The sequence below is a fragment of the Amblyomma maculatum genome, chromosome 4 (genome assembly GCF_055883805.1).
Source record: "Amblyomma maculatum isolate TAMU_Amacu chromosome 4, ASM5588380v1, whole genome shotgun sequence".
In the NCBI taxonomy this organism is placed as follows: domain Eukaryota; kingdom Metazoa; phylum Arthropoda; class Arachnida; order Ixodida; family Ixodidae; genus Amblyomma; species Amblyomma maculatum.
Genome location: NC_139347.1, coordinates 88,862,395 through 88,874,781, shown reverse-complemented (window position 1 = coordinate 88,874,781; position 12,387 = coordinate 88,862,395). Strand labels below are relative to the sequence as shown.

General features: G+C 42.4%; 1 protein-coding gene across 1 annotated transcript; it reads right to left on the bottom strand.

The window, feature by feature from the left end:
• Window positions 1-6,063: 6,063 nt before the first annotated feature.
• On the bottom strand, window positions 6,064-12,235 carry Tim8 (translocase of inner membrane 8). Its single transcript, XM_084602144.1, has 2 exons — window positions 11,988-12,235; window positions 6,064-6,414 (listed from the first exon to the last, which is right to left on the bottom strand). Exons 1-2 carry the CDS (start codon window positions 12,081-12,083, stop codon window positions 6,238-6,240), a joined length of 273 nt encoding a protein of 90 aa, XP_084458270.1. The 5' UTR covers window positions 12,084-12,235; the 3' UTR covers window positions 6,064-6,237.
• Window positions 12,236-12,387: the final 152 nt, after the last annotated feature.

Sequence of the window (12,387 nt, the reverse complement as noted above, 5' to 3'; positions counted from 1 at the left end):
TTCGCAAGTAGCCGCGCTGCAGCTCTGACGTCAGAGTCTGCGGCAGTGCTTTATGCCAGCACAGGCCAGACTAAAGCGCCGCTGAAAGATATGCTCAGTCAGTGCTTCGCTTGAGGACGCGTCACCGAAAGATTCCCATTGCTCGAGTGGGAGTCGCCATTTTTTCGCAATAATTGCATTTACCTTTGACACAAACAAAGCTGGCAAATTTCTGCCTAACTCTCAATCCTGGCAGCCGCGTTAGGAGAACCGAGTCTATGACGCAAATTCGCGCAGTCATCCCCCTAAACTGCGAGGCTAAACAAATCTATGGAACATCCAGGTTCCTTAGCAAGGACAGGATCGACACCACTACATTCGTAGCGGGTGGTGCAGAGAACCGGAGGGGAAATTTGGACCCCCGATAACCATGTGGCATTGCTTTTCATGACTTTCAAACAAAACGCAGGAGCAAGATTGACTGTCATTCTCAAGAAACATATGATCCTCGACAATTTTTGTTGTATGTGACCCGGGAAATTTTTGAGGTGACGCCCGCCACCGCCCGCCTCTCCATGGCACCATCACTGACCATGAATTGAATTCGCCAAAAGTATCAACCCGCCACACTCATACTACAAAGAAGAAAATCACGGCATCGCACCATCATCAAATTTGCCTTTGATGATCATGTTTTTGCCTTTTTTCTTAGATATGCTATCTCCCCGGCGACACAGCGCATCCACAATATTGATATGCTCACAATTGATAGTGCTGCAAAGCGAACGTGGAGGACGACAAATGAATCTAAACGCTTTTGACCCCACCAATACAGTAACTTTAGCACTTTATGAAGCAAGAAAACTGACGTTTCCAAAAAACAAATTCAAAGCAAAAGATCCAGATTACAAAATGCAGGCACTGGCAACCACTTATGCAGTTCAGCGTTGCTGTAATACTGAAGTGCAGCAGCAGCAGGTCTTTACTATGCGATATGCGAAGGTTGCATACTCAATGTATTTTAATGCACGCAAGTTACAATTATGCCTCGCAATTAAATTACCGAGTCCTGACACATCAATATGTACGTAGAACATACAACTGGTCAAGTAAGCAATATTTAGAGGCCTTATTCTAAAGCGACAGCATTCGCCCCTCCAGCAGATAATCCAGCGTGGGCACCACTGTGAGGCAAGAATCATGAGCATGCTTTTGGCAGGTGGCAGTCAATTGGTAGGTGATACGTAACGGGCAGTGATTGGTCAAAAGGTTGTGTGATGTCGCCACACATCGCACGGTAGAGTTGCCACCTCGTGCTTCCCCGAGATGGGCGTGTTAAAAATCGAACCCACCGGGACTGTTGGATTACAAGTCTGACATTACTCCTAGGCCATGCAGGCACGACCATACGGCTTGGTTGAAGCTGGGCTTATATCTAGGTCGAGTTGTCTTTCACATAAAGCGATAGCTTATGACTATATGCTAATGAGTATGATATAATAAAAGCACAAATTAAGGGATCGGTGATGAAGCAAGTAGCAAAGCGAATGTATGCAAATAAGGATCCACAAGGGGAGATGAAAACCATTAATGCTGTCACATCATAAGACGGAACTTAAGTGTACTCCAAATACTTTAATGATCATAATGTGGAGTCGGTCATTCACGAAACCTAACACGTGTGGAGTTATATCACGCTCCAGGGAGACTTGACAGAAGGTAGGGGTGCCAGAAATAAAAACAGAACATTCCTTTAGCCACATGTTTTTATGTTCTACGAGTTTTCAGAGCTCAGCACCAGAGATAACATATGCATTGTGCAGCGAGGTGCAGTTTCTTCTGATGCCTAGCTTTTTGCGGGCTGTTTCTTTCCTACATGAGTTTTAGAAGTCTAGCTCGACTGTGCTGTAAATGCCTGAAAGTTCTAAATGTGTTACTCCTACAGTGCAAAGACCTTCGATAAGCCAGAAAATTGTGTAAAAGCAAAAGAGCACAGCTACAAACCCTCAAGATTTAAGTAACTGTGCCTGGTCATATGAACTGTTTGCTGGTGAATGCCTCACCATTTTCACTTGAAACATCATTTCAACGAGGATGTAGAAATAGCAGCACAGCAAATCTGTCCTGATAAAATGTGAAGAGACAAGAGACACAAGCTTCGCATGCCGCACAATTGACATTTATGAAGCTACCGAGCGCAAGTCAGGCACACACTTCTAGGGCCATTCACACTTTACCTGCATTGGTTTGAAAGGCATTACACTGGATTTCGTGGCAAGACGAATTCTGATGAACATTTGTAGCAAAGATCTGTGCGATCGACAGGAAAAGTGACATATTTTCAACTGCTTTATCCAAGGTTCATTGTTTCATCCGATTTGCCGGATACGATGTCACACACACACACAAGAAGAGACGGCGCAACCCCAAAGTTTCAGTGGATGTAAATGCGGGAAGAACTCAGGGACTTCATTCATGATTTGCTCAGCAACTCGGTTATCTTTCCGGAGAGAAAAAACACTGGCAACATTCTATACAGTAATCAGTCTGGCTCTTGCCACTGCCGATGTTTATTCCCTTTAAGAGGAAAAGAATCATTGTTCCCTTCTGCAAGTTAGTAGCATCCACTAGGCCCACCAGACGGTCACACAGTAATGCAGCCTAACATGCAAGTATATTTATTGCCATCTTGGAAAGCTCATAAATGACTATCATAAACAAGGTCCATATTTGCCCACTGACATTAGTGCCAAGTAAGAAAGCCCCATTTTACACTAGAGCGTGAAATTTTAGTCTGCTTGCTGCTTTTACGTCAGCTCTCTTCTTTTCACAATGAAAGGCCTGGCATTGCAATTTCTCGCAACCTTTGCTTGACACACAGCTAGTACTCGACGGTGTTCTGCCTTAAGTTTTCTTGGTGCGCTAGCATTGTCAGCAGTGACAGCAACACAAGGTTTTTGTCTTTGCATGACTTTCAACTTGTTCCCTTTCCCTTTGCACCTGAATGCGGAGTGACGATTAAGTCAGACATGAACGAGCACGAGCAATGTACAAATGATGTTGCTGCGCAGCATACCATGTAAGCATAATTCATGCTTCACATTGCACCTGTCCCCTCCTTAGCATAGGCATTGCTTTTCATGAAAATGTGAGAAGTGGAATTTCAGATCACTTTGCGAGAAATTGGGACCCTGTTGGCATTAAACCTTGGCTTAGCTGTGATGACTTTCCTGCTACAGACCTCTGCAATAAGTTTGGGATGTGTTGAAGCTAAATGACCTAATAAAGTAGCAGCAGCTGCCTGCTGTACTTTGATGACACATGCCAGTGGCATCACACTGCTGTGAAACACATTAAGCTTGTTATTTTAGTAGATAGCAAAATAAAATGCATAAACATGCTACAGAGGCAATTGGGCGCAGCGGCCATAAAGCTTTGCTAATCACCTGAAGTAACCCAACCACAGCTGCGAAATGGAGGCTATAGGCACCCACTTCTGAGCAGAGGCTTTGAGCTAATAAAACGCAAAACTTACTTTGTTATGCAGTTAAAGTGCTAAATACGAACTTATTACATTAAATAACATTTCAGTCCTGAAAGGCACTGCATTAATTTGTAAAACAGTATAGGTGCTGAGCCGGGAAATAAGCAAAACTTGAAATTGTTCTTATGCATTTTATGCCAGCACAAAGCGGAATGTTGATAGACCATTTGGAAAGCATCTGAATGCAAACTGACTGCAGCCAAATCTGGCATTCTGGAATCGGGAATGTGCCAGAAATAACGGCGCTTTTTCAAAACAAGCCGATGTTAAAAAACAAGCTCTTAACTTTGTAATTCTGTTTTAATAGTGAAGCATCACGACAGCATCATGCCATGTGCTGTTTTGGATGAAATTCGCACATCCAATACTAGCTCCTTCCTCAAAGCCATAAAATTTTTCTGTAATTTGCAGAAGGCCTTAGAGCACAGCCTTAACAAGATTTAAAAAAAAAAAAAAAATGGGTCAGCCACCTCACCCACTAGCAAAAAATTTGGGGACGCCTAAAAAGTACACAAAGCACTTCAAATTACTCCTTTAATTAGGCATTACTCCTCTCGATAACGTCCAACCCTTCAATTTTATTCAGAAGCAGGTTTGTTTTTCTGCAAAATGGCTAATGTCAGGTCTACTACCTTTCAGGAACAATAATTTTATCTTGACACAATCGTAATCACAGTAGGTATATTTGTATTATACAAAAAGTGGAAGAAGTACACCCTGAAAAAAATTTTATAAATTGCCGAAGTGACCCCTGTCAGACGATTCATCATTGTCATGCCTCACTACACAATACACCATTTCCACAGCAAAATGCTTCCGAGACTGTCAGGTGTAGCGTACAAGGCCACTGCTTGTTGCTCTGTAGTGAGTAACTTGACAGCCCACAGACTTAAAAGGCAGCAGGCATGCCATAAAGTGCATAACAGCAATAACATCTTTTGTACCTGCATAACTACATAGTAAGAGGCGAGTGAGTGCCAAATGTTTGTGCCCAGCTCCAGCAACTGCGACAATATTCATTATCAAGGCAGAGGCGCATTTTCTTTACCATTAGCAATGGCTAAACATCTAGGGAACAATTATGAGAAAAATGGAATTGTTCAGAGCACATTCCTTGAGTTGCATTGTAGCAGTTGAATATTGGAAAAACTGGATATGTTCCTTGGGCAGTTTCTTTGTGTCGTCTGCTCCTAGCAGCTATAAGAAACCAAACCTAATGCGCATGACATACCAACTAACCCGAATTATAGCTCCATGTATAGACACACCAAAGACACACCAAAATACTCACAATGAAGAGCACACAGCTAAAACCAACTACTTATAGGTCTTCACACACATCAAAGGATAAAAAAACTACCCCCCAAAATTAATTTGACAGCCTGTCCTTGCAGTTCTTCTCTTACTGTACATCACCACTTATTTAAATGGTGGATGCAGACAAACCAACCAAGAAATGCAACCTGGACAAAAAGAAAGCTCCAGACCTCCAGCAGCCTATTATGGTGATGTTGACCCAGAGTGCCTTACTAATAGTCATAGTTCTTCGGAAACCTAGGTACTCACCCTGCTTCGACTTTCTCAAAGAAAACCTTGCGGCATCTAGCACTAAATAACCAGCTTCAAAATTACAGCCCTGTCATCATTTATCTTTATCATTTACTTACAAAATGTGCAAGTAGTACTAACTTCACCAACACATACGTGAAGGACTCATCATCCAAGTGCAGGAAACGCAGCCTGGCATAAGTTCCTTAGAGGCTGCTACGCATTACAGCAAGACTCAAAAACTAAAGACAGAACTGTTTGCTGAACAGCTGCACTGCTTGTAGCCTTGAAAAAAACATGGACAAAAATAGAAAAAAATTTCTCAGTGAATACCTGTGGTGCAACTAGCTATTTCCTTGCCCTACCAAGCCTTTCCGTGTGCAGCAGAGGTCATAAGAAGGTGTCCCTGTAAAAAAAAACCCCTGTTGTTGTGTACACATTCCACTCCTCACATTTGACATCTTGACTGTTGTGCATCTTCACACTTGCGTGCTTCACGGTGGTCGTAAGTTCGGAGCTGAATATATGTTCCCATCATCTAATATTGTAGTGGGAGACAACAAACAGGGTCCTGCACGCACATGCTGTGAACCTCCACATGATGACTTTCTTGAAGCAAACTCTATGGCCGGCTCCCTGCTAGTTTGCAATGTTAGACATAAATGTTACAATAAAAAAAGCAGTCTTGTGAACCTCTAAGTTATGTTTTCTTTGGGTTATGTTCCATGTGTACCATGACATCTCGTCAGCTCAACTTTAATAGGATATTAATACCAATGTTCATACTCATTTGTGACTTAAGGCATGGTTCCCAATACTCAACTATGAGACCACAGTGATTGTTTGAAAGAAGCAAAGATTCACATGCAGCTTCAATGATTATGTAGCTGCCATTTTCAGATTTTTGGAGCCAATACTAAATGTTTTACGAGCTTCACTTGTTTTAAACAAACTTGTTTCACTTAGCAATGATTTTACTAGCAACATCCATATTCATCAGCACTTGGATTATCTTTTAATACCTTTTCAATTTGTTTAATACAGAAAACAATCAGCTGCTGAACATGATGTGGCCTGGAGAAACTGGCTGTCATTGAAGTGGGCTCAGATGGATAGCTAGCAAGAGATGACTTGCAGAGTCACTGGAGGTCCCTATATACACAGGGCTACGTGTGGCCAGCAGCTGACCTTTGTAGCAACTGTGCAAAGCGGTTGGTGATTGAAAGTGATGTGTCAATGAAGCGTTCAACACAGTTGGATAAACAGGTCTCTGTCCGCCCATCCAGCTTGGAGCCTGGCTTGTCCATGCACTTGTCCCAGCAGATCTCATTGAGCCGATGGACCTGACAGCAAGCATAACAATATCAGCAATTGTGTGGACATGCTGGAAAGGTTTGTACTCGGCAGTTACACCCTCAAGAAATACCCCGGTCTCATCATTTTCGAACACCCAAGTCTTGTCCCTCTAGACAATCAGATAATCTTTTGTATGCAAAACTGTACAGCTTTTGAACATCCTGATCACAAGGTAGCACAAGCATGCTTGTGTCATGATGCAAGATGTCACAAGCATTGCAGCATGCATTTCACGACTCTCTTTAATTTGCTTAATTTGCGCAGCCATGACATACAATCAAATAAGCAAATATCATTACAATTCAAGAATAAGCAGCGCTTTGAGATGTAAAAACAAAGCAATGACAGTGCATTTCGAAAGTCCACAAGTGTCATGAACACTATGTACCGTAGGCACAATACTGCACATCGCTAGATAATATGAATACAGTAGTACAGCTCATTCTAATAACAAAAATGAAAAAACAAAACAAAAACTAAGTTTTCTTTCCACAAGCAGGGGTGGAAGCAGGCTCGAGCATTTTGGAGCAGCTTTGGGAGCAGTAGTAAAGCGTAGTATTTGTCATATTTGTTCTGTGGACACCTTAACCGCGCCGTAGAGAAAGGTGTGAGTGAAAGTGGAAAGAGAGAAAAAGGAGCCGTAGTGCGAGGCCTTTTACATATTTTCCAAAGCGACCAATTTCCATTCATCAGCTAATATGCAATGAGATTGCAACTGCGGTTCATATGCTCTGAAAAACCACAACGAACAATCAGTTGCATCCCCAGCATAGACTGTTGGGTAGCACAACGGAAATTTTAGTTCACGACTGTTGCGGGGGTGGAAGCAGGCTCCAGCATTTTGAAGCAGTTTTGGGAGCAGTAGTAAAGCCATTTTGGAGCACGTTTATAATGTCAAACACCTTTGATAATTGCGGTTTTCTTTTTCTGAAATACGAAATCTCCAACCTTATTTTTTTTATGTAAGTTCAATGCCTTTCCAACCTCGTACTCATCTGACAAGACAAACGGCCAAAGCATATAAAGATATATAACACAGGCCGACCTTAGCAAAACTTGGAACAGACTAGCAGAAAACGTAGCGCTTGCTGGTGCGCTTCATAACTGAACACCTACTCTGACCTACCTATTTTGACTTGATAGATTCAAATATTCCTTTCTTTAGACCACAATAATGCGCCTTGACAAGCTTGGCACAAGTGCCGCTCCCGTGCTTTCTGCCTACCATGGGATTGCAGATGACTGCAGTACGACCTCGATCATCTTGTCCGTTTGTAAATATGGCGGAGGTCTACAGGGGCGGAAGCAGGCTCGAGCATTTTGAAACTTTGGGATATAGATAGATGGCATTGAAGGGTAGATTTTCCATCCTACAGATTTTTTACTTCGCTGCCTCCTGCATGTAGTTTATCATTCTTTGCTTTAGCAATGCTGGGGCTTATTTTTAATATTTTGGCGATAGACCTCTATGCCTTTTTAACACACTTGAATTGATTGACAGCTTTGGCGTATCAACCCATAACGCTTGAAATATGGTTTTGTCTGCCGTAGGCCTGTCAACCCATAACGCTTGAAATATGGTTTTGTCTGCCGTAGGCCTGGCAAGCTTGTCATTGAGAAAAAGGTTTGGTTTGGTTTGGTTTGTGGGGTTTAACGTCCCAAAGCGACTCAGGCTATGAGAGACGCCGTAGTGGAGGACTCCGGAAATTTTGACCACCTGGGGGTCTTTAACGTGCACTGACATCGCACAGCACACGGGCGCCTTGCTTTTCGTCTCCATCGAAAAGCTTCCGCCGAGGCCGGGCTTGTACCTGCCTGTTTTCACAGCAGAACCATTAGAATAACTCATGCAGCTTTTGCAGTCGGACAAGTTTCCTTCCTAAGGGCTCACAGTAGTTAGTGCTACCTGCTTCGCTTGCTGACCTCGCGAGGTGCTACGTCACATGCACAGTGCATTTTTTTCAGCAATTATCTCCAATCGTCGGTGGCTCATATTAAATTTACTTGCGAACAAATATTTATTATGATCTGTGCTTCATTCCCTTACAAAAATTTCATTTGTATTAAGCCCAGCGCAAGATGCTTTATATCTTTGCCCCTGGTGCTGTGACATAGTTCCGGTGTTCTGCTAAATTTGATGGCAGAACATTAAAACAGCCAGTTTGGAGCAGTTTTGGAGCAGGATGGAGCAGGGAAAGCAGTTTGGAGCAGAATGGAGCAATTGGAGTAGCACTTCCACCCCTGCACAAGCACAAAGAAGTGGAAGCCATAGCCCTACTGCATTGATATCAGAAAGAAGCACTATGCAAAATCTCTTTAGCATAATTTTAAACTTAGCTAGAAGTCCATCCATAGACATGAAACAAAAAATCCACTGTTACAGCACTTATTAGAGAAATAAAAAAACAAGCCAAGAGTGCAGAAAAAAAAAAGAAAGGGAAAGGAGTAAGCTGCCACAACTGCATCCTTCTTGCAGCGTTTCCAAGCAAGGCCCCTGAGCATCCTCACAAACCGGGCTTAAGGCTCTACATGCACCTTGCACCTTGTCCCGTTTCATGGCACTGCCTCGCAAGCTTTAACCTATACTATGGCCACCATACCTATGCTGTCTAGCTGCTTATCATAAGTTTGTGGGTTCAATGCAACCTGCAGAGGCCATTTTTGGTGGTGGCAGAATGCAAAATATCTGCAATGAGGTTTTGGTGGACTTAAATGAATCCCAGGTGGTCAAAACTAATTTGGGGCCTTCTGTTAGAGTATGCCAAATGCTGGCTTGGCCTGTATAAATCCGTTAAGCATGAAAAATAGCATATTCTACCACACAAAGAGATTATAACTCAAAGGTGATAAAGATGCCAAAAGAATCACTCGTAAGGATTTTAGGGCAGCTTCAGTGTCGTTTATTTATTTGAGGAAGTTCGTTTACATCATGCAGTACACGCAACCTACACTGACTATCTGATTAGCATGATTGCAATGCAGTGAGGCATTGGTAAAGCGTAATGAAAGAATAAGTACTGCATGAGCCGTTAGTACATCAACAAAACCCTTCCCTGAGGTATTCATAACTGAGCCACGAAAGGTTACATAAGAAGCAGCAACTGCAAGAGTATCAGCTGGCATGGACAACAGATGACGATTTGTTACATAATTCTGGTTAGTTGTCGTTCAGTCGTGTCCGACTCTTTGTGACCCTATGGACCATGTCACGCCACGCTTTCCGGTCTTTCACTATCTTCCTAACATCACATAACTTTATCTGCAGTGCCTCGAGGATGCCATCTAACCATCGCGTTCACTGCCTACCCCTTCTCCGGCGACCCTCAATAATTCTGGTACTGTTATTAAATGTCAAACAAAAAAGATCCGAGCATGACAGGGATAAGAGCAACAAACTCCATAATTTCATGTTTTTTGTTAAAAGAATACAGGCCATTTTTTATGACTGCATGTATCTGATAAGGTTCCAGTTTTTGCTGCTCCAAAATGCTAAAGCAAGTACAAAAGAGTGCCGCTTACGCTCCTGGGATACACATTTCAGCCCTTCCAACAGAGTATCATCGCACGCCCCAAAGACATGCATGTAGTGGTTGGTATTTTTCTGGAAAACTGTGAAATAGGGGTAGAAACCGGAACGAGTGGCTCAATTTTTCTGTGGCTGTGAAGTTAAGCCTGCCAGGTGATATGCAAGCTGTCAGGGTCAGATATAGAGCAGATATCAAAACAAAATTCAACCCCAGCAGAATGCATACCGTAGGAAGTTGCAAGAATGTACATGAAGCGTCAAATATGCAATGAAGCATTAGCATGCAGCCATTTGCAGGAAGCAGAATGATGTCCATATGTGCTGCAAACACTATGCACCATAGGTAGCCAGATGGCCATATGCATGGAGTTATGAAAAGAATTTTTTTCGGTCGGTCAAGAGCCACAGTGAAAAAGGTGCAAAGTTAGTGGTCGAAACGAATGCCACTCATGCAGTGATTGCGTATTGCTGCTTGATTCAACCTGATTCATGAAGCGAGTATTTTGAAGTTTGGCTCGAATGGCATAGTTGCAGTTGGATCTTCGTCCGTAAGGGCTAACCACTGCTTTGACTTTACCACTCCCATTTTTAAGAAGAGCGCCTCACAGCAGTAGGAGGAAATAACATAAAAGAAGCTGTCTTTCTGTCTTTAGAGGCAGGAATATGGAGGGGTGCTACTAATTACAGGAAGGCTGCAAGCCACACTAGTACCCATGAGGGGCCTTTGCTATACCATACGCATACGATGTTGCAGCTCACAAGATAATGTGAACCTCAAACAACTGGTCTAATGGCAAGAAAAAAAGGAAAAGATAAAGTATTTTCAGTAGTGTTTTTCAGTAGTGCTTAAGAAGTTTCAGCAGCCACATAATTTTCCACTGCTGATACACTGGGAAATGTAAGCATGTCGTACGATCTAGCAAAAGTTTGACCTTCTAATAGAAAGTCACAATTCATTCCCTGCATTTTTTCCTTTTCTTGCCAGCCTAGCTTCCACCTCCTATTGGACTGCAACAAGCAAAACTCACCAGGAGCAGACAGATATTTGACTTATGGGGAGTCCAGCTCATCATGTATTCTCTGGCACTCTATGCACAATTTAAGGCAAGCAGGGTTCAGCCAATGAAGTGGAACAAGAAAGCAATAGTGCCATATGGTTCAGTAACAGCAATAAACACTGTGATTTGCTCTTCAAATGATGCTGACGTCAATAATGATGTTTCTCCTGACAGTGCGTCATGCGATGAAGATTGAGAGATCTCAGTAACCAGCGGCCAAAGAATTGTGCAATACCCTGCTTTTAGATATATGGTTCTCATATCAAACTAGAATAACAGTATTTGTACGTTCATTTTCAGAGTACACACGCATATTTATTGATCACTTCTCTGGAAATTTCTTTCCTTTATGTTTTGTTACTCTACAATTTTAAATGAAAAAAAAATGTACCAAAAAATACTATTCTATAGAAGAGGAAAAATTATTGGTGTTTTGAACATTTTATATTAAGCATATTATTATCCTTATTTGTATACACACGTTAGGTAGTTAATAGAACGAGCGGACTGATATCTTTTCTCTGTCATGCAAGGTCTTGTATAACATAAAAAAGAAAAGCTGTCAGAAATTGCATCACTACAGCAGTAAGTGCGCTAAAAACAAACAAAAAAGTAGCTCGCTGTATGACCTTCACGCAGGACATAACAAAGGAAACGAAGCAAGCCGGAGAGGATAAGTCAAAAGAATGCAGTAAAAAAAGCCTGCCCCTGTTCTAGGTGGTGATGTCCAGTTACAACAAAGTAGTGTGTGGATGACTAAATTTACAGCGTTTTTATGTCCGTACGATAGTAGAAGAGGAGTCTATTGTTGCAGCAAACAAAAGTCCGCTTAGTAGAAATGCTGTTAACTGGCACCAAGAACTCAAAACGCACACCGACAGTATGAGCGTGAGTAGTAGCTCATACGCGATCAAACCGATTGTGAAAGTATGTGTAATGTAGGAAATAAACGGTGCCTGAACGCACGTGTTCTCACCTGTGCCTGGAACTGCGCTTTCTGCTGCTCTACGGCCAGAAATTGCTGCATTTCTCGGTCCACACCAGCGTTGGCGTCGCCCGAGTCAAACGACATGATTTAGGTTTCTAATTCTTTCAACCGATGTCATAAACTGCTCAGGGCAAACAGCAGCAATTGTAACCGACAGTCACCGGTCACGGCAGCAGCAGACGGAGCGCTGGCCGGACAGCCAGTCAGCCATTCAGAGGAAGCGGAAACGCCCGTTTACATTACTCGTGTTGTTCGCTGGATCTTCCGCTGTGAACTGGACTAAACTGTTCTGCTAAACTTAAAAATGAGTCATTATTGCATTGATTAGCGATATTTCCGAATTTTATTTGTCTAAAGCAATGTCTGAAGTACTTTAATTTTGATTTTT

Excerpts from the sequence above, each read along its gene's own strand:
- Tim8 (XM_084602144.1), bottom strand. The coding sequence starts at position 12,083 with ATGTCGTTTGACTCGGGCGACGCCAACGCTGGTGTGGACCGAGAAATG. Across the intron at positions 6,415-11,987 it reads AAGCGCAGTTCCAGGCACAG|GTCCATCGGCTCAATGAGAT; the intron begins GTGAGAACACGT and ends GCTTGCTGTCAG.